Source organism: Oreochromis niloticus, linkage group LG8, assembly GCF_001858045.2.
Source record: "Oreochromis niloticus isolate F11D_XX linkage group LG8, O_niloticus_UMD_NMBU, whole genome shotgun sequence".
Taxonomy (NCBI): domain Eukaryota; kingdom Metazoa; phylum Chordata; class Actinopteri; order Cichliformes; family Cichlidae; genus Oreochromis; species Oreochromis niloticus.
In genome coordinates this window covers 14137752-14159029 of record NC_031973.2, presented here as the reverse complement: position 1 = coordinate 14159029, position 21278 = coordinate 14137752, and the positions used below count along the sequence as shown (strand labels likewise).

The 21278-nt window shown below is 40.5% G+C and overlaps 2 protein-coding genes across 5 annotated transcripts; one reads left to right on the top strand and one right to left on the bottom strand.

Annotated features, from left to right (window-relative positions):
- The first annotated feature begins 2224 nt into the window (after window positions 1-2224).
- On the top strand, window positions 2225-14493 carry LOC100709143 (serine/threonine-protein kinase tousled-like 2). 4 transcript variants are annotated; one of them, XM_013269449.3, is made up of 21 exons: window positions 2227-2787; window positions 3862-3956; window positions 6132-6203; window positions 6887-6956; window positions 7178-7215; window positions 7410-7502; window positions 8277-8384; window positions 8858-8950; window positions 9314-9424; window positions 9677-9813; window positions 9912-10064; window positions 10408-10474; window positions 10589-10686; window positions 10777-10858; window positions 11065-11156; window positions 11288-11377; window positions 11933-12102; window positions 12243-12381; window positions 12971-13082; window positions 13174-13281; window positions 13466-14493. In XM_013269449.3, exons 2-21 carry the CDS (start codon window positions 3864-3866, stop codon window positions 13643-13645), a joined length of 2106 nt encoding a protein of 701 aa, XP_013124903.1. In that variant the 5' UTR covers window positions 2227-2787; window positions 3862-3863; the 3' UTR covers window positions 13646-14493. The 4 variants fall into 4 exon arrangements, with proteins under 4 accessions (XP_025765427.1, XP_019218107.1, XP_013124903.1 ...); XM_003441849.5 differs by having other exon boundaries at window positions 2229-2821; XM_025909642.1 differs by lacking the exon at window positions 6132-6203 and having other exon boundaries at window positions 2225-2787.
- A 111-nt stretch (window positions 14494-14604) lies between these two features.
- Window positions 14605-19873, bottom strand: becn1 (beclin 1, autophagy related). Its single transcript, XM_005471281.3, has 12 exons — window positions 19760-19873; window positions 19358-19490; window positions 19210-19274; window positions 18425-18483; window positions 18247-18337; window positions 17937-18073; window positions 17642-17836; window positions 17408-17554; window positions 17109-17258; window positions 16069-16129; window positions 15832-15974; window positions 14605-15355 (listed from the first exon to the last, which is right to left on the bottom strand). The coding sequence occupies exons 2-12, from the start codon at window positions 19482-19484 to the stop codon at window positions 15187-15189; spliced, it is 1344 nt and encodes a 447-aa protein (XP_005471338.1). The 5' UTR covers window positions 19485-19490; window positions 19760-19873; the 3' UTR covers window positions 14605-15186.
- Between the last annotated feature and the right edge of the window lie 1405 nt (window positions 19874-21278).

The following is a 21278-nucleotide window of genomic DNA, read 5'->3' as shown; positions in this document are numbered from 1 at the left end:
CAACATGTGAGGTGGTTTAAAAAAGATTAATTGAATGAAACTAATTCACATGTACAGATATGACGTCAAGCTGGCCTTTTTAACTTTAAGCCTCCATTAGAGTACATCCTGCAGCACAGACTGTAGATAAAAGATGGATGTATACACCACCATGTCACCTGTTGTCTTTGGACTATGCATTTAAGGAAACACTGGTTTAAATCAAACCACAAGTTTGGTTTAAACTGCAACTTAAAATAGAGTAAAGCTAATGAAAAAACAAAAGCCCCTCAGTGTTCACATTAGTGTTTATATCTTTTTCTTGGGAGTGTCTGGACCCACTGCATGTGGATTCCTGACCCTGGGGTGACATAAACAGCCATCAATATAATTCTCTTTTGATTGGTGAGATGTTTCCAAAAAATCTGCACAACTCAGCACTAACTGACTTATACCTACTGACAAAATACACAATTCAAAGGTGGTCATTGACCGATTACACAACTGAAATGGATCAATGACATCGGTCATTCCGAAGTATTATTTTGAAAATCTTCTGAAGCAGCAGAGATTTACAGGAAAAAAGGAAGTAAAACTAGCTTCACCCTTTGTGCTTCAATGGGAATTAAGAACGTAGCAGTACCAATAGTAGAAGTAGTAGTATTAGGAAATATGATCACCGCTATAAAATAAGAGGTTTGTGGAGTTTAAAGGTATGTTAGCACAATGGTAAATGGCCTGTATTTGTATAGCGCTTTACTAGTCCCTAAGGACCCCAAAGCGCTTTACACATCCAGTCATCCACCCATTCACACACAGGTGATGGCAAGCTACATTGTAGCCACAGCCACCCTGGGGCGCACTGACAGAGGCGAGGCTGCCGGACACTGGCGCCACCAGACCCTCTGACCACCACCAGTAGGCAACGGGTGAAGTGTCTTGCCCAAGAACACAACGATCGAGACTGTCCAAGCCGGGGCTCGAACCGGCAACCTTCCGATTATAAGGCGAACTCCCAACTCTTGAGCCACGATCGCAATTTTCTCAGGAGTGGATATCCAACCAAAGGTTAGACCATGCCATGTTCAGTGACATTACCAAAAACCCAAGAGATACACCTCGGACTCTACAGGCTTAAATGTTAAAGTTCATGAAAGCGGGGAAAAAACGTTCTTGAAAGCACAATTAGAAAAAGACTCATCAAGTATTGCTCTTTTGGAAGTGCTGTTAGGGAAAAGTATCTTCTATCTAAAAAGATCATGCCAGCACAGCTTAGGTTTGCAAAGTAGCATCTGAACAAACCACCAGACTTCTGGAACAATGTCCACAAGACCATAATGGAAATGTTTGGTCATGATGCACAGCACCACATTTGGTGAAAACCAAACACAACATATCAGCACAAACACTTCATACCATGTGGGAGCACAGTGATGGAAGGGTGATGATTTGGGATTGTTTTGCAGTAGAAGGGTCTGGATACTTTGGAATCATTGAGTCAACCATTAACTCTTCCATAAACCAATCTATTCTAGAGTCAAATGTGAGGCCATCTGTCAAATAGTTAAAACCTTGTTGAAATTGGACAATGATCAATTGCACAGCTGCAAATCTGCAACAGAATGACAGAAAAAGAAAAGAATGAAGGTGTTGCAATGAACCAAAGTCCAGACCTCAACCTGACTAAATGCTGTGGTGGGTTGTATAAACAGAAGTCCAGAAACCTGAAGGAATTGAAGCAACATTGCAAAAGAAAACATTTACTTCTGCTAAATTCTACAAGCTATAAACTACAAGCAATCATAGGGTGTACTTCATTTGTTCAACTGATTGTAAAGCTTCACGAGAAAACTCGTTTTCACACCGCTGTTTTATGTGAAAAGTAAAAAAATAATTAGCTGAGCATAAAATATTTGAATACATAAGGTAAGTTCATGGAAGTAGCTTACATAGCAGTGATGATAAGGAATTAAGCTCACACAAATACAGTGTTAAACATTTACTAACATTTTTTTTTTTAAAATACAGATTTCTTTGATGTCATTTAATTTGTGGTGATTTGATGCATCTGTTTATTCTAAGAATCCATGCACAGTTCAGGCAAACGACTAAATGCATTAAATTATTCTGTAAGCTAACAAAAATATGTTGTACATGCAGGACCTAGTTTGACTTTATTGGTTGAAATCCAGATTTAAAAAGCAGCTCTCAGGGAAGCTTTTTAGGGCCCCCTGTGGTGTGGAGACCTGGGAAGTTAACGATTTCACCCGGTTGTAATCCAACCTTGACTACAGTACTGAGTCCGTTTTGGGGGAGCGTACATTATGTGGTAAACCGGCGCACTGGAAGCATCACTGTAAAAGGTCTCCTGGGAGCTCACTGCGGCCTTGCTGCGGGAGGTTATGATCTTTTCTTAAGCATTAAAATAATGGACTGTAACGAGATGACTCCTCCCGGTGCAAGCATCGCTCTGTAACGATAAAAGGAAGACCGAGTGAAGCAGAAATGTGACAGCACTTGTCAGGAGACTTCAGAGCACTGACAGCTCCCGGTTTGCCCGTGCAGGGGCACCAACACGGACGAGGAAACCCCGAGGATCACGGCCTCCTGTCCGGATGACACCGACAGGAGCCAGCCACACTGGTCTTTATAGCTAGCATTAGCTAAGCTAACAAATGTCTTCCCTGATTTCTTAATAATTGTAAATGGATAACTTAATACAGACAACTTTATTTGAGATGCGGGGAGCTCGGGGGTGTTAAGGAGTTTGCTGTCGCCGGTTGGACGGATAACATCCTTTCTGGGGTGGTGAGTGCTGTGAAAACTGCAAAAGGTTCTCCAGGTGAGACTTCTACTGTAGCTGGCGTTTGCTCGATTCATCACTTGACCCTAGCTAGTCAAATTGGGCTGTGTAGTAGGTTTAAATCCTACATTTTATCGGCAACGATTGAGTCGTTCACCCGATTGGCATATGATAAGCTGACAGTTGATGGGAGCGTATCGCTTTTGTGTTGTTGTTACCAGGATTTTGATTAGCAGCGTTAGCTTTAGCTAAGTTTGGCATTCCTCGTCCACTCGATCGGTCAACAGTATCGAAACGGTTTTTTCACCAACTTTTATCAAGGTTTTGCTGAAAGGCTGCTCGAATTGGAGAGCTATGAGCCCATGGGATTGCTTTTGATGTTGAGATTGAGCTAGATAGTATTTCTGTTTAGGTAACTTATGCTTTCTAGGATTGTTTTGATATACAAGTGAACGGGCTTGCTGGGCTGCCTGCTCAGAAATGAATATCATTATTTTATTATTATATTCTTTGGTGGTTTTTGAGCTATGACACGTCCCATATGTGCTCTCAGATTTAATTTTCTTTTTCTATTTTTTTTGTTTTTTTAAAAACCTGTTTCTTGAAATTAATTTCAGAGTGTCACTTTAAGCAAATTTGCCCTGGTGTTTGTGTTTTGAGGAAAGGTTCTCTTTGAACAGCAGGCTGTCACGTTTACTGATCAAATAAATGCCTAGGTTACCATGCAAATGTGACAAAAGGTGTTACATTTTCCCAGTCAGACCTCAAGCTTGTTGGGTCACTTCCCCAAATCAGAAAGAATGATATACATTGAATTGTGTGACACTAACTCAAACCAGGTCTTCCACATAAGTTAAATATTTGTGGCTCAGGAGGTAGAGCAGGTCGTCCACCAATCAGGAGGTTAGTAGTTCAATTCCTGGTTCCTCCAATGTGGAATGTTAGATTAAAAGTGCCTAGTTAAAAACAACTTGTGTGTGAATGAGACTTGTAATAAGAGAGTGCTTTGAGTGCCCAAATTAACTAGAAAATTGCTATACAAGTACCAGTCCATTTACTGTTTATGTCTTACTTTCTAGGCATGATGGAAGGACTTCATAGCCAGGCTATCAGCCTGGATCCACGAAGGCAGGAGCTACTTGAGGCTCGGTTCACTGGAGTCGGTGTGGCCAAGGTTGGAACATTTTAACATTGTAATGGTTGTTTTGTTGCTTAAAATGACAACAGTTGCAGGTACAGGTCATTTCTGCAGATGCTGGACTCGATGCATGTTGTTTTTGCTAAATTTTGCTATTCTTGCTGAATTAATTCCTGGAATTCATCCCACAACCCCACTGTGAGTGCAATTGGTTAGCACTCCTGTGTTAGTCTTTCAGATGAGGAATGCTTAGAAGTCCTCTCTGTTTACAGTGTGCCCTGTGTTCAGGAGGTTTCTTCAGTGCTGTGATCTGTTTTCATGAGCTAAAGGTACAACAAGACAAGCTCTGTTTTGGCTGACACAGGAGCTGGTCGGCAGCTCTTTGTTTCAGTGGAGGATAGTGACGCTTAAATGGCACAGCAGCTGAAGCTCACAGTGTTGGCTGTGCTTTGCTGTATCCTGCTGTTGAACTGGGTATTAATAAGTGAGGGTGCACATCTGAGAAAATGGCAGCTCCTAAGAAAGCAGCCTTTTTTTTTCTTTTCTTTTTTTTAAATGCTCTGACCTATATTTTGCTCTTAAATTTATTCTCAGGACTGCTTGCTGTGGTATAGGAGGATAAATGATGTAAGGCTGTGGGTATGATACCAGTGGTATACAGTGGATATAAAAAGTTTAGACATCCCTGTTAAAATGCCAGGTTTTTGTGTTGTTAAAAGTGATACCACCACCCACCTTTTACCTTACTTAACTCAACTGAAAAACAAACATTACGGGAAAAATATATAAAACGTCATATACTAAGTGTGTATATATGCTTCGAGTGATTTTTGTGTTGAAAGGGGAAATTCGTCTTCATGTACAGCTTTCTGGCAGATGCCTTAAGGTTTTAAAAGCATGATACTGCCGCCACCATGCTTCAACATGGATATGGCATTATGCCACTTATTTATTTGTGTTGTTGGTTTTTAGGTTTGTTTTGTTGTTTTCTTTCCTCTTTTTTTGGTTTGGGGCTTTCAGTATGTATGTGTGGCCAGTCTCCTCAGATCAATGTAAATTTTCCACCCTTCTTAATTTTAAACTTGATGATTTAGCAAATTGTAGCTGGTCTTGGATATTTTTCTTTGTCAGAAATGGCTCCGTCTTGCAACCCTACCCCATAGTCCCGACATATGGAGAATACGGGATATTGTTGTCACATGCAGTACACAACCCGTACCGTCAGAATTTCCTGCAGCTCCTTCAGTGTTGCTGTAGGGCTCTTGGCAGCCTCCCTGACCAGTTTTCATCTTGTCTTTTCATCACTGTTGTCCCATATTTCCTCCTTTTTTGATGACTGGCTTCACTGTGTTCCATGCTATATCCAATGCTGTGGACATTTATTTTTTTTATCTTATTTTTATAAACCTTTCTCTTGACGGATGCCTTTCAGTGATAACATCTCTTTGATGCTTGGCTTTTGCTCTATTTTGCAACGGAGTAAATGTTGGGAAAATCCTGCTAGGGCAGCTGAACTTTATTTGGGGTTAATCAGGGTTTCTTTAATTTAAGAGTGTGGACACTAATTCTGGTTATTGTGCTTTTGTTTTTTGCTTTGTTTTTTCAATTAAATTTCACAGGTTATAGGTCACATTAAAGTTTGGAAATGAATGAATGGATATATTTTAACATTATAGATATCCACTGTATGTCTTTGCGTGCTATTTAGGACGTTGCAGTCAAACTGTAGATGTTAATATAAAGGAATGAGAGGAGTCGTCTGCTATAGTTGTGACCTTGAAAAGCATTAAGCTAGCAGGCCTTAAAAAGCATTAGCCTCCTGCCCTAGAAAGCCTGCTGTTTCTTCTTAGTCTCATCAGGCTGTGCAGAGTCTGGCCTTTAATGACCCCAACCAATTCAGCCAACTGGAAGTCAAGTGAAGATTAACAGGGTGATGTGTGTAATGCGCACTCACAAGGGTCATAGTGTGACAGTTGTGAATTCTGCCATAGTGGTTGGTGTTTTATTTTTTGATAATACTGCATTGTAGAAATCTGCAATGAAATGAATTGGGGAGTAATGCTGACAGACTCTAAACAGGCCACAGGCGTCTTTTGCTGTATCTCATGCATGCAGACCATTTAAATATCCCGTATCACACATTTTCAGTCCTGTCCATAAGAGTAGTTAATGATTAACCAATCGGGTCTTTGTCTCTCTTCTTTGCTGTAGAGTTCGGCCAACAGCGAATCATCCAACCAGTCTTTGTGCAGTGCAGGATCACTCAGTGACAAGGAACTGGAGGTTGGTTTTTGATTTTTGTGTGTGCAGCTCGCAGGTTTTCAGTATTAGCTGTTTCGGATTAGTTATGTATTTTGTGTAGTACATGCAGTAGTGTATGGAAACACTTTGGCATGGTGGAGTGTGTGTGTGTGTGTGAATAATTTATCAATCTTTTTTTTTGTTTTTACACTTTAATTAAATAGTAACAGAATTTAATATTTAAAGTGTTTAAAAGAAATTGAGAGAAAACCAATAATTAACCCAGAGAGAGAGGAAAAATGCTTTTGTAAATTTTAGTTTATGCTTATGGATAAATGGGGAACCTAGCTGGCTTAAAGAAGCCCACACAAACATGGGAAAACATGTAAAGCCCTCAGAGAAAGACTCATTATCCAGACTTAATCCTGAACCTTCTTGCTGTGACGCAATGAGGCATAGCAATAAGCCAGCATACCACCTCATAGGCAAATTTTAAAACCTGGTATGACTATAATATGACTGGAAGTGCTACATCAAAGTTTACTAAATACTAAACTCGGATAAAAAAAAAAAAAAACTGCTGTTAATGTTATTACATTTTTTTTCAAAAGTTTATTTTAACTAAGAGACTCAAACTTAAAGCTCCAAGACTTACATTTCTACAGTTTCTTTGCTGTTAATGTGGTTAATTGATAAATTCTAAGCTGCTTTTTTGTGTTTGTCAGACACCAGAGAAGAAGCCCAATGACAGAAGCAGGAAGAGGAAAGGAGACACCTATGACAACAACAGCCAAGGCAAGTCCACATACATGCTTATGTGTTTAAAGCAGAAATGCCTCTCGGTATTCAGAAATGATCAGCTGCTCAACTTTAAAGTGTTGCACCACTTAAATAATTAGTGTAATTAGTAGTGTTAAATAATTGTTTACAAAAAAAAAAACTGGAGTCTTAAAATACAAAGTTATAAGAGTCACATTTATGTTTCCTTTACTATAAAAGGCTGTTTTTGTTTACAGGAAAGGGAAGAGGGCAAAAAATGAGCGATTATTGCGATGTGAGTACAAACTGAGAGGACGTAAGATGCTTTAGATTTATTGAATGCATTGTTTCATTGATGCTCATTGTTTTCAGTTCTGAAGCCTTCCTCTTTCATACTCTTGTCCTGGTTATATCAGTACTGCCCTTCATTGATCCTTTGGTAAATAACCACTCTGTTCTCTTTGTTTCTTCTCTTTTCCCTGTGGTCAGTTTGCTGGTAGCAGTGGCTCTGGCACCAGTCCTGCTCGGAGCATCCCTATGCTGGTGCGCTCGTCTCCTCAACATTCACTGTCTAATCCTATGGTGAGCACAGCATTCGTCTCTGTTGTCAAAGTCAACCGATAGTTGTGAGTTTTCTTCTTTTCTGAGAGGACTAACTGGCATGTCTTTGGTTTGTCTGCATCATTACAGCCAGTGGAAACACCAAAGGGTGATTTCTAGTGAAATGGGAGCTAACTTTTCTAGTGCTGGTGTCATGCCTTCAGATGTTGTTCAGTTTTGGGCTCAACTGGCTGGGATGTAAAGCAGGGAACAGTCCTGAAGATCAGTGTTTACATTATATGAAACATTTGCTTGCACTAAATGTGTAAGCTTCTTTGATGGCTGCATTATATATTTGATAACTTGATTACATGCCGTAACTTTCCCCCAGCAACTAACAGCTCCGTAAGCAGTATTTTATGGCGTTGGGGCTCTAAATGAACAGGAGCGATAATTGACTTCCTGTGGCATCCTAGTCAGATGCCTGAACCACCTCGAATGGCTCCTTTCAATGTGGATTAGCAGCGTGTCTGCTCCACGGCCACAATCTGCCAGAGTAGAGCTTTTCTGGATCAGGAGCCAGCATTTAGTCCCATTATATCTCCAAGGAAAGTTGTAATAAAACTACTATGGACTGTCAAAATATTTCTTTCTCATTCAGAATTCAGAACTATCTTTTTTTTTTTTTTTTTAAATGAAATTCTCTCCACATTACATTTTCCTTTTAATGCCTTTGAGCTTCTTTATAAACTGTTTATGCTGTCTATGAATCCAAGTCTGATATTTTACTTTTCTTTCTTTCACTGTGAAATACAGCTTCAGCACAACAGTCCTTCGTCCACAGGATCAGCCCACACAGACTCTTCATCTTGCAGCTCTGTTAAAACAGCCCCCACACACTCCTATTCCCACAAAGCCATCCAGGTAACTGAGACTGACCCAAATCACTGCTTGACACCTTGACTTTTCTTCTTCTTCCTTTTTTTTTCCTTTTTTTTTTTTCCCTTCATTATAGTCTCACTCATGTTGAAGCATCTCCCTGGTTTAAGTGTTTTGTAGAGTCTGACAAAATTTATAAGGTTGCAACACTGCACACCTTGTTATGCCATTTTAAAAAAAAAAAAAAAAAAAAGTACAGTACAGTTGGGATGTGGATGCTAGAATTAAAAGGGCATTAAAGGTCTCACACTGCTGGTTTTCTGACATAATAGTTGCAACACATCCAGCTGTTCTTGTAAATTACACTAATTGGCCTGATTTAAAGGTCAGCACTTAGAAGTCACTTCTAATATTTGCGATACCAGTGGCTGATTTTGATTTAAATTTAAAGTGATGGACTCCTTTGTTAGTGACCCAAGGGGTGTGTGTGCTTGCTACCTTTTGATCTCCTTCCTCAGTCGGACCTGACAATCCTGAAACTGACAGCATTGGAGAAGAGCAAGAACTCTGACCTGGAGAAGAAGGAAGGGAGGATAGATGACCTGTTGAGGGTAAAATCAGCAGTTACTCAAATGTTTCTCTTAACAGATAGCTTGGACCATTGAAAATACAACTGTGAGACAAGTCATTATTGTCCAAATCGGTTTCTTTGAAGAGGCACAGACATGCATAGATGTTTTATTTGGCTAACAATGACAAATCTCTCAGTAATTAACCTTCCCCAGTCCGCTTATAGCTCATCACGCTCGTTAGCTTTTAAATGCCACTGGTTTGCTGACATTTACACCACTTTCATTCAAGCTACAAACTGAAATGCTGGCAGTTTTTCCCCATCATGTCAGTTTAATAAAGCGGCCTTGAATCCTTGCTGTAATGAGAATTGGTTGTCAGAGTGATGATGCGTGTTTTGGCAGGCGAACTGTGACTTGAGGCGGCAGGTGGACGAGCAGCAGAAGATGCTGGAGCGCTACAAGGAGAGACTAAACAAGTGTGTGACCATGAGCAAGAAGCTGCTAATTGAGAGGGTCGGTGTGAATATGAATTTGCACAAGTATGTTTGCCTGATTTGGGACACCTCTGTAGTACAATGTGAAAACCAAAGAAGTCAGTTTATGCATGTAAGCATTGCCGTCATGTAACTTTTGAAAGGCTTCATGGTGATTTAAGGTGGAACTGAATAGTAATATTTGATACTTTATATCTAGGTTGTTTTTTTGTTGTTGTTGTTTTTGTGCCTGCACTGTTTTACTCATTTATTTCTTTATTTGTGTTTGAAGTCAAGACAGGAGAAGATGGCATGCAGGGACAAGAGCATGCAGGACCGTCTACGCCTGGGCCACTTCACCACCGTACGCCACGGAGCTTCCTTCACCGAGCAGTGGACAGATGGATATGCCTTCCAGAATCTCATCAAGTCAGAACGCAAATGGGCACAAGCGTACATTTAAATTGTTATTTTTTTCTATTCTGCATACAGAAATGCTTACGCCAGATTGTCCCTGCATGTTGTAGGCAGCAAGAGCGAATCAACTCTCAGCGGGAGGACATTGAGAGGCAGAGGAAGCTGCTGGGGAAGAGGAAACCTCCCTCCATGGCCCAAACGCCTCCACCCAACCTGGAGCACAACAAACGAAAAAGCAGAAGCAATGGCCAAGAGAGTGAAACGTACGGTTACATGGAGCAGATCACTTTATTGTTTAACAATTAGTGGATTAATAAGCTTCTAGCATGAATATAATGAGGTTTACCGGTCTGTGGGGGGCCAGTCATGCAGTTTTGTGGTGAGTGGTATTGATGGCTGTCAGTAAGCCGTTAACCTCAACCAGCATTGGGTGAAAAAAATTTAGTAAGAGGTCAAATGCTGCATATTTAACTCTGTAGATCACAATTACTTAGACATTTAACATATTTTCTTCAGTAAAATCTCACATTTTCTTTGCTTTCTGTTTTTAATATCTTGTTTATTTCTTATTTAATTATGCATTTCTGGCTCTCTGATCTCTCACAGGTTGTCACTGGCAGAGTATCGCGAGCAAGAGGAGATCTTCAAACTTCGAATTGGTCATCTTAAAAAGGTGCCAATGTTTCTTTTCACTTTTCTTGTTGTTTTTCCCACTTTTTTTTTTCCTCCTTTGGAGTCACCCGTTCAAACGATGAGGTAGGTGACAAATCTCTGCACTTGTATACAGGAAGAAGCAGAGATCCATGCAGAGCTGGACCAGTTGGAGCGTGTGAGAAATCTGCACATTCGGGAGCTTAAGAGAATCCATAATGAGGACAACTCACAGTACGTATCATCCCAGTTTAACATGCCCTACTCAAGCTCTGTGGTGTCTTTTTAAAGCAACAAATACTTTAACGACGTGTTACTTTGTAGATTTAAAGACCACCCCACACTGAATGACCGATATCTGCTGTTACAACTACTTGGAAGAGGTGGCTTTAGTGAAGTTTTTAAGGTAAGTCGGTGCTATTTACTTGGTTTCCTTTCCTCGTGAATACCTTTTTTGTTCCTTCTTTGTTTTCTAAACTTTGAGTGACGTACAGGAAGATAAGACTTGCAACACTTCTGTATGCAGTAAACAGCTACTGTAGAGAATTCAATGGGAAATTCAGGCCAGTAGTAAACTGCTTTGTATTGATGTGAAATGTACCTTTTTTACAGGCTTTTGATTTCACAGAGCAGAGGTACGTGGCCATTAAAATCCATCAACTCAACAAGAACTGGAGGGAAGAGAAGAAGGAAAACTACCACAAGTGAGTCTGCCGCTCTGTAAATGTGCTCTCTACGTGTTATTGTGTGATCGAAAAGATTTCAGATTTTTTATTTTTTTTAAATTTATACTCAAGTGATTAATTCGGACTCATTCATTTTTTTTCCATTGCAGACACGCCTGTAGAGAATACAGAATCCACAAAGAACTCGATCATCCTAGAATAGTGAAACTTTATGACTATTTCTCGCTCAACACAGACTCGTAAGTGCTTCATTTCACATAAAGCTCACGATGTGGCACTAATGCGATGATTATCTATAAGTGTTTGTTATTCGGTAGTGTTCAGTGGCAAAAACTTCAATTTTAATTTTCTCGTCTGTAGTTATTATGGACTTTTAGGAGCTTGGGTTTCAGTTGGAAGTTTGTTCTGTGTAGTTTGTAGTCTGTGGCAGTGGCTGTGGAGGTGATGAGAGCCTTAGGTGACAACATTTAAGAATTACTTATTATTTTTAACAATGTTACTAATTTTTTTTCATAGTAAATACTAGAAAATGTTAAAACTGCTATGTTTGATGAAAAGAAATGGAAAGCAGAAGCTTTGAATATTTGAATAGCATAAAATGAATTTATAGATTTCCAGTAATAATAATGTGGCTGATGCACATGATCTTTTTTTGTTCATGTTTTTTGTAAATTTGGTAAGTGTTGCTGCTATTATCAGTTTTTATCACATCAGGCATCTTAGGATGTGTTTGAACGTGTAGGTGATCATTGACGCCTTCGCAGTTAACCCATGTGTTATCTAATCTGGTGCAGGTTCTGCACAGTACTCGAGTACTGTGAAGGCAATGACCTGGATTTCTACTTGAAGCAGAACAAATCGATGACGGAGAAGGAGGGCCGCTCCATCGTCATGCAGCTCGTCAATGCCCTCAAGTACCTCAATCAGATTCGGCCACCCATCATACACTACGACCTCAAGCCTGGTAGTCTCACTGAGTTTTATGGGCAACACACAAATGTGTTTTCTATTCTAATTCAGTTAAACATAAAACATCTCTGGCTATGTTTACAGTGTAGGACTCGTGATGCTTGTGAACCCTCATTTTATGCGTTCTGTCACCAGGGAACATCCTGTTGGTCAACGGCACAGCTTGCGGGGAGATAAAGATCACCGATTTTGGTCTGTCTAAGATCATGGACGATGACAGCTACAACTCTGCAGATGGCATGGAGCTGACCTCGCAGGGAGCAGGGACCTACTGGTACACACAGACACTTTGCACTGCATTTAGTCACCAAGCAACCAGTATGACTACGCAAGCAGATGTGTAACGGTTTCACAGTAATGCTGCTAACTCAATTTTAATTCTTTATTCAGCAGCACGGTGGCACGGTGGTTAGCACTGTTGCCGCACAGCAAGAAGGTTCTGAGTTCAATTTCACCATCAGGCCGGGGTCTTTCTGTGTGGAGTTTGCATGTTCGCCCCGTGTTTGCGTGGGTTCCCTCCGGGTACTCCGGCTTCCTCCCACCGTCCAAAGACATGCAGCTTGTGGGGATAGGTTAATTGGATAATCCAAATTGCCACTAGGTGTGAATGTGAGTGCGAATGGTTGTCTGTCCCTGTGTGTTAGCCCTGAGACAGACTGGCGACCTGTCCAGGGCGTACCCCGCCTCTCGCCCTATGACAGCTGGGATAGGTTCCAGCGCCCCCCACGACCCTGAAAAGGATAAGCGGAAGCGAATGGATGGATGGATATTCAGCAAGCAGTTTGAGAATAAAGAGAGATCAGAAAAAAAAACAACTTTTTTTTTTCTCCATGATTTGTTATTTTTGTTTGTCTTGCTTGCAGGTATCTACCACCTGAGTGCTTTGTAGTGGGCAAGGAGCCCCCTAAAATATCCAACAAAGTGGACGTTTGGTCAGTAGGGGTCATCTTCTACCAGAGCTTGTATGGACGCAAGGTAACCACTAACCTATATTACAATAGTTTTCAGGATTGTTTTCTTTTTGAATAAATGAACTTAACAAGTGTGTAACTTGATCTTTTTCAAGCCGTTTGGTCATAACCAGTCGCAGCAGGATATCCTACAAGAAAACACGATACTAAAAGCCACCGAGGTGCAGTTTCCCCCCAAACCTGCGGTCACCACAGAAGCAAAGGTCTGGTATTCATTTCTTTTAAACTGCAACAAATTGATTGACCCGTTGGCATAACTATTTCTAAAGTGTATTACACATGGTGCTTTAACAGAACAGCAGTTAGCTTAAGGATTTTTTTTTTTTTTTTTTTTTAAAGTGTGTTCAGCTATAATGAGTCACTTTTTGTCACGGTTTCCCTTCACAGGCCTTCATTCGACGGTGCCTGGCTTACCACAAAGAGGACAGGGTGGATGTGCTGCAGTTGGCCAGTGACCCCTTCCTCATGCCCCACATCCGAAAAGCCCTGGGCAGCAGCACACCTCCAGCACCTCCCATTCCTTCCACCTCCAGCTGCTACAGCAGCAGTGCCTCCAATTCGAGCTAGCTGAAAGAAACTGGAACAAAACCCCAAAGCCACGTGGAGACGTTACACCCTTGATGGAGCTCCTCCTTTGCTCTCTTCATGGCGAGAAAGCAGAGCGCATGATGGGAATGAGGCATCTTAAAAGAGTGAATGGAACCAAAATAATCTATGGTGTGGCGTTGTAGTAGAATATGTGCCCACCACTGTTTTTCAAGTGGTGTAAATGTGCCAGCCTCTGGCTGTGGGCTCATTAGAACCCAAAGAATTGCCCATATGCATGCACTAACAAAACTTTGGCTCATTTCAAGAGGCTTTTTTACATGACGAATATATGAAGCACCTGAAAAATTGCACAACTGTGACAGGCTCAGAGGTATGCTATGTGTGGAAAATCTCTTGCCTATACTCGTAAAAGGTTTTGAAGAGGAAGCATAAATTAAGTGTCACCCCATACTGCTTGAAATACATCGTCTATCAAAGTATTTTCAGATTAATAGTTGTCCGTTTTAAATGTGTACTGATAGAATTGAACCTGGAACTTTTTTTTAGGAAGGGCTCCGAGTGACTGATGACCAAAGTTCGAGGCCTGTTGTGATGACACGGCTTCTTTAAAAGGTCATAAATGACTTGACACAGAAGAGGGCTGACTCTAGAAGACTGACTTGTTTGACCAATTTGAAATATTTTACTTGATAACTGGAATTCAGCTTATTTTAATTGTTAAGTCCATATTTTTCCATGAGATTCACCCCCACCTCTAACGCTGTTAAACTTGAATGGTGTGTGGGTGGTGACTGAGTGATTGTTGTGATGCGAGGTAAGATTAAACTGAACTGATGAAACCATTAAAAAAACAAAAGAATATTTGGTTAACTGTGTGGTGTCTCGCTTCATTTTGGGAAATTGTGTGTAAACTTTTTTAGATTAAGTTCAAACATGAATGCGATTTAATATATGCAATCTAAAAAAAGCTCCAGATATTTTCTTCCAAACCGAGTTTTATTAAGTCAATTCCATTATTAAACATTTGGTACAGAGTATGAACACAAGGCTGAAGCATCAGTGCACCTCCAGCAGTTATGTGTATGATAAATCTGGTAATTGCATTCAATGTTAATGAAATACTGACTTGTTGAATAATCAAATACTAAAATCTACTCCAACTATCACACCTAGCCTTTAAATTTTAAAAGGTGAGGGGCAACAGGAAGTGGACAATACATCAAACTTGGAAATATTGAAAGCATATCCTAGTATTAATAAAGCAGGCAAGAACTAAATGAAACATCGTCCTGCTTTATTTGAGGGGGATATCTACAACTGTTTTTTTTTTTTTAGTGAACCAACAATTTTAAATCTCCCTGTTGCAGCAAAATAGACTTTAATAGCTTCTCTGTAACTTGTACAAAAAAAGGGCTCTGGATATCACTCAAAGCTTTTTGCTGTATAGTGCAGACTTAACCATTCTTTTCCTTTGGCTAAAGTATCCAAATATATATCGCATGATATTCCTTCAACAGATGTGAATGTGACTAATCAAATATTGACACTGTCCAGCTGTTTTATCTGTTGTAGAACTGTGAGGTAACCCAAGCCAATCCCCACTTCAGATTGGTTAACATAAACTTGAGCGCTTTCGTCCACTGCTCCTCAGAGTTAAACTGAGTTTTGATGGAGTAGGAGCCTCCGCTGCCACCCGTGTCTTCGATCTTGCCCTTCTCCACATCCATTCTGAGGTATGAGGGAGAAAAAAAGTTAAAAGTCAGACTAGTTTCTAAGTTTATAAATATAACACTGAATCTGAACTTAAATCAAAAACCTGGAAAGTGTAACATTCCTGAGCCACAAATTTAATTAATATGTTCACAGAGGCTAATATGCTTATTGCACTGGAGCATCCAAAGTTTTCCTGATTTGCTTACATTGAACCAAAGGCCACATGTCTGTATTCACAGTACAGAGTTTAAATTTATGAAGGATCAGTCTGTTAAAGAATGAATATGATTTGGGATATTCCAACCTTGATGTGCTAGCAGGGAACAACTAAAGTGTAGATTTTCACGTTGGTTCTGACTATGGGGTCGAGGCTTACCTAAACTTGCTTATTTGACTCAGATGCTAATAATAAAGGTTCACTTGCGTAGAATAGGGCTGACCAGAATTTACATTCAAACTGTAACAATACACGCATAATGCTGATATCTGACCTGTAGGGGAGGCAGAAGCCAGTGTCTCCTTTTTCCACCTCCTCTTTGAACTGTTGGACACAGTCCAGGAAGGCCACCATGGCATGATCGAACTTATTGTCCCAGAAGAACCTCAGTCCACCTGAGCAGTACAGTGGGAGCTCCTGAAAACACAATGGTAGACAAAGAAAGGGCAGAATAAGAACCTGGACAACTGTTTAAATAAGCACAGGAGAGCTGGGTGTGAGAATGCACTACCTTTGACTTATCTGTCAGTGACTCCAAGTATGAGTGGTTTCCATATGGAACAAGACGATATCTGAAGGGACAAAGAAGAGTTTGAGCTAGTTTATTGCACTTCAGACTAACAGAAGATTAACTGGAAACAGCACTAAATTTTAGTGATTCGAGGCTAGGATTCATTAAGGTTACAGAACTAAGACATTTAAACAGACAATGAGCACAGCAAATTACAGGAAAATCAGTATCATTCCAGGACAAAATAATAGCGAATAATTCAATCTTGTCAACTAAAACATGATTTGCAAACATTATTGAGAGAATGTTAATCTGTAAGAAACCAAGTAAGTGATGTAATAAAGCTATGTAGGCATGTAGATATGGTAAAGAAAACCTGGTGAAGTTCAAGCTGAGCATCAGAATTAGAAAGAAAAGTGATTTAAGAGATTTTAAACATGATGTGCTTCTTGGTGCCAGACAGCCTAGTCTGACTATTTCAGAAACTGCTGATCTACTGAAATTTTTCCCAGACAACCATGTCTATGGTTGGTTTTAAAAAGACAAAATTAAAAATTCATCCCATCCCTCCGTCTCCCTCTCTCTCTGAAGCTGCTGCTGCACTGTCCTTGAGGTGTTTGGTATATCCTTTTCAACAGTCCACTGTTGCTGACTATGTCCACAGTCTACCCAGTTACTGACAGCTGCTTCCATCAGCATAAAGCTCCATGTCACAAACCTCAAATCATCTTAAACATAACAATGAGTTCACTGTACACAAATGACCTCCACAGTCACCAGATCGTAATCCAAGATCATCCAAGAAGACTTCCATCATGTAGCCGACAAGCAACAGCAACCGTGTGACGCTGTCATGTCAATATGGACCAAAATATCCAATGAATGTTACCAGTACCTTGTTGAATCTATGCCACAAAAATTCTGAAGACAAAAGAGAATCCAACATTATACCGACAATGTGTACCTAATAAAGGGGCTGGCGAGTGTGTTTTAAGCTCAACAGCAAATGGTGAAGAAAGCAAGTTAAATTAAGCGTGTACCTCTGAAAGTGCAGCCCCATTTTGTTGGCGAGAGCGTGCAGCAGAAGCACCGTCTGTCCCCAGGCTGCGTTGATCTCGTTCCACTCCACCGGGACACTGGGGAGTCGGCCCAGGCGGAAGTTGTTGATGGTACCAAACTGGCCGCTGTGCCTGGAAAAAGAAGAGAAACGAGTCGGATTCTCAGCCAACACGCTCGTCTCATAGTCTGTGTTAAAGATTTGAAAGTCAACAATGATTTAGGGACCTAAATTATTTCTTAGCATACACAACAATGTGTTTGCCACCGTGTGTTTGTGTACCAAATGTGAAATGTAGCATTGAAAACGTTGGTCTTTTTCAGGCGGTCTAGCTGAATCTGGCAGTAGCGCATCTGGTTATCAACACTCTTGAGCTCATCATCCAGCTCTAGCTGCTGCCGTTTAAACTCGCTGTACTCCTTCTGGTATCTTTAGAAACAGGAAGACAGAGGCGTTAGGTACTGTATCATTTAAAATACACCCATCACCTGTCTACACCACTGCTAGCTCACTCACTGTAGCTCCTCTGTGTCGAGCTGCTGAGCCTGGATCCTGCTCTGGGCCATGTCCTGGGCCACAGTAGCCCTCTGCTCCTCCACAGCCTCCAGCTCCTGAACCAGTTTTTCCTCCTCCTCTTTGAGCTGCTGTAGCTCTGCCAACAGGGTCTCCTTATCCTCCACCTGCAGGTGTGATAGCAGCTCCAGACACTGCCTAGAAATACATTCACAAACATTTGGAATCAGCACTTTAAGTGGTTCTCAGTACTGGGCAGCTGCTTAGATTGGATCCTCATTCTTGTGCACCAGCTCACTTGTAATTCTGGCATTCGTTCTCTGTGATGTTGAGCTGCGTGTCTAGCTGGTCCAGCAGAGTGTCGGTACATTCCTCGCACAGTGGATGGTCCACATCTGTCTGGCCCGACATGATGTCGAACAGGTCACTAGTTACCTTGGTGGGATATATTCAGAGGCAAAGCTTATTTGGTTTTGTCACACAGATAACACACCGTGAAATCAATGCATGAACATAAATCGCGGCACCCACACGCTGTGGGGATGTCTCCAAGTAGCCTGACATAACTGAACTTAAATTTCTTTACTCTCTGACAGTGAAAGTATCACCTTCAGTCTACGACTAAGGTTTTCCATGGTGCCGCCATCAGATGCGTCTCCAATGAGTGTGAAGCTGTTGGCGCTCTCTGTTGACATCATTCTGAGGAAAAGCACGCCATTCAAGGTTAAGCAATTCTGTCACCTTTGTTGGACATGCAAGTTAAAAAAAAAAGAGTTGGGTGCTCACCGTGCAGGAGGGATGTATTTTCTCGAAACTCCATCCTGCTTGTTTTCAACAAACGTTTCCTGTGAAGAGATTCCAAGTCTAAGAGTCAAACGCATTTTCCAACAGCATATTTTCACATAAAACTGAAATAATTATTTGTTTTTCGTCTTTGAAAACCAAGAGTGACAGGGCCAGAATAGCACTTAATACTGTTATAACAAACAGCACCACCAGATACATCTGTATCTGTAACTTAGGGAATACAGATGAGGGAACACAATACTAAAAGCAATCACACTATTCAATAGTATATCCTCTACACACAGTAAACAGCTATGAGACTCTCAAGTCCATTTATAAGTTATTCCAGGAGAGACAGAGAGCTAATACAGCCTTTATACACTGTGCAAAAAAAAATTAAAGGAAAACTTTGAAAACACATCAGATTTCAATGGAGGAAAATAACTGGATATAATTATGCCTCATCTTTTTATGGAAATGAAAATTATGTGGTATCCTTCAGAGGCCTGATTTCAAAGACACATGAACATCAAACTGAAAAAAAGTAGCATGAGCTAGTCCATTTTGCTTAAATTTATTTGCAGCAACTCTTAATGGTACTCAGTTTATATAGTCCCCATCTGCTCTTATGAATGCCTGACGAAGTTGGACCGTGCTCCTCCCACAAATAGATCAGAAAGTCTGAAGATTCATTGGCTTGATGCTATACTTTGATTAAAAATCATTTACTTTTTCTTTTTGATAATGTATTACAAAGAGCAGTTTCCAGCTCGGCATTAACCTACCTCTGGTGCCGTCTCCCCTCCGCTGTTGTCAGATTGTTTGCTGGGGGTCACTGAGACTATTGGAGCTGACGAGGAAGAGGAGGAAAGAGGTCATACATAGGGCGACAAATGGAGCAGGTTCAACATCAAATCCGGCGGTTAAACATACCAATGAGCTCCTGGATGGTGACCCGATCGAGAACATTGAAGGATGTGTCCAGTTTCAGCGGCTGGGAGCAGCGCTGACACACAAAGCTCACCTGCATGGTCGTGCTCGACGTTTTGGAGCCCTCCATCGCTGGCTAAAAAAATAATAAAAAATACACGTTAATAAGTAACACAACGTTTTATTTTAAATGAACGACTACCTACTCATGTAGGAACACTTCGACTAGTGACGAAGGTTAATAGCAGCGCATAAACACTTGTCTAGTCACCGTTTACTTGCTAGCTAGTTAGCTGTTTGGCTAAACTCTTGCTAACAGCAGGTTGGGTACAGCCAAACCGTAAGCTTGGCAGGTAGCTTTTGTGTAGCATACAACCAGGGTGTATAAGCACAAAAGAGACTCACTATCGTGTGTGATAATTAAACGCTACAACATTATAATCCCAATGCTGCGTCCTAAAGGGACTCCATCCCGCCTCCACTTCCTTATTGTTGTTTACGGCGGTTTTTGACGTCATGTTAAAAGTTAGTCACGTGAGAAAGCAAGCGCCCTTGTGTTACTGTGATTTATTATTAGTAAACGTATTAATATTAAGATAAGATATACTTTATAAGTCCCGTCGTTGCTATATTTACATTATTACAGCTGTAATGTTTTATTGTTTATTATTTCGCATTTATTGCTGGACAGAGTAGAATAAATAGATATAGATAGATAAAAAATGATAATAGATAGATGCAGCTTGAGCAATCCCAAGAATACTATACAACAACAGAAAAATGTACACTATACAAAACAGAAGTACAATTTTAACCACAAACACATACACACACATAGAGAGAGAGAGGGGAGAGTTGAATATTACTGATTGAATACCATTGCACATTTATTTATCAGTCCCCAATGTGTGTATGTGTGTATTAACATATGCAAGTATACATGTGGTCTAACGGTGGCTGGGAGGAAAGATCTTTACACACCGTGGATGCAGGAGCCTGTCACTGGTTTACTCCAAAGATAGTTCATAACTAATATAAAATTCTATAATTCTTGATATAATATATCATTCTTATATTGCAGTTTTATTACATCTCTGATCTGATGCTTTGTGGTCACAAACTAATATCTGATTAAGACATTTCATTGCCACTGCAAATGTTTGATTTGATCGCTGCCTTCTGCCCAAAAAATGGGATCCTATATATGCAGATAAAAGGAGGCAGACCCCCGCTGTAACCAATTTTCATCAAGGTTGTATAGATACACCAAAGCAAATCTACTTTATTAACATTGCATGTGCATGGTAATTTCATTAACACTATCAATTGTTATTTAACATAACGTGTGCTTTTAGCATTACTAAAAAATTTACATGTCAATACTGGTAAATAAAAAAAAGCAAATCAAATTATATCACCCAGTGAAAATACATGAATGAGGGATAAAAAGCTGCTGCTTTTAGCCACCTGCTGAGAAACAATTCTGCTCAGGTAATTTAACTGATTGTCATCTACCCCTCTTTTACACAACAATATATTATATAGCATTTAAGAGACTGTTTTTCAAAGCCAAAGCATGCAAGTTACAAACACTTTGTTTTTCAATGGAAACTTCTTTTGGCCACAATAGATAACCTGACTCCTGATTCCTCATCCTGTCCCTAGCATTCTCTAATTTTCATCCAACATCTGTCCAGAGCATACCTTCTCCTCTCTAGACTCTCTTCCACCTGCTCCCTGCTCTCAATACAGATCACAATGTAAAGTGATCCCCCATCTTTAATCCATCTGTCACTCTTCATCACTGTCTCGCTGTCCTCACACACGTCCTGCATCACACACACATACTTCTCAGCTACTCCCGGCTTCCTTGTGCAGTATCAGTTTTTTACTTGGCAAACTATCATATGCCTTCTTTAGGTAC

Bases quoted from the DNA above. Each gene is read 5' to 3' on its own strand.
- LOC100709143 (XM_013269449.3), top strand. From the start codon at position 3,864: ATGATGGAAGGACTTCATAGCCAGGCTATCAGCCTGGATCCACGAAGG. The intron at 12,103-12,242 runs GTAGTCTCACTG...TTCTGTCACCAG, and splicing joins ACACTACGACCTCAAGCCTG to GGAACATCCTGTTGGTCAAC. The intron at 13,083-13,173 runs GTAACCACTAAC...ATCTTTTTCAAG, and splicing joins AGAGCTTGTATGGACGCAAG to CCGTTTGGTCATAACCAGTC.
- becn1 (XM_005471281.3), bottom strand. From the start codon at position 19,484: ATGGAGGGCTCCAAAACGTCGAGCACGACCATGCAGGTGAGCTTTGTG. The intron at 17,555-17,641 runs GTGAGTGAGCTA...CTGTTTCTAAAG, and splicing joins CTCGACACAGAGGAGCTACA to ATACCAGAAGGAGTACAGCG. The intron at 17,259-17,407 runs GTACACAAACAC...TTCTTTTTCCAG, and splicing joins AATGCTACATTTCACATTTG to GCACAGCGGCCAGTTTGGTA.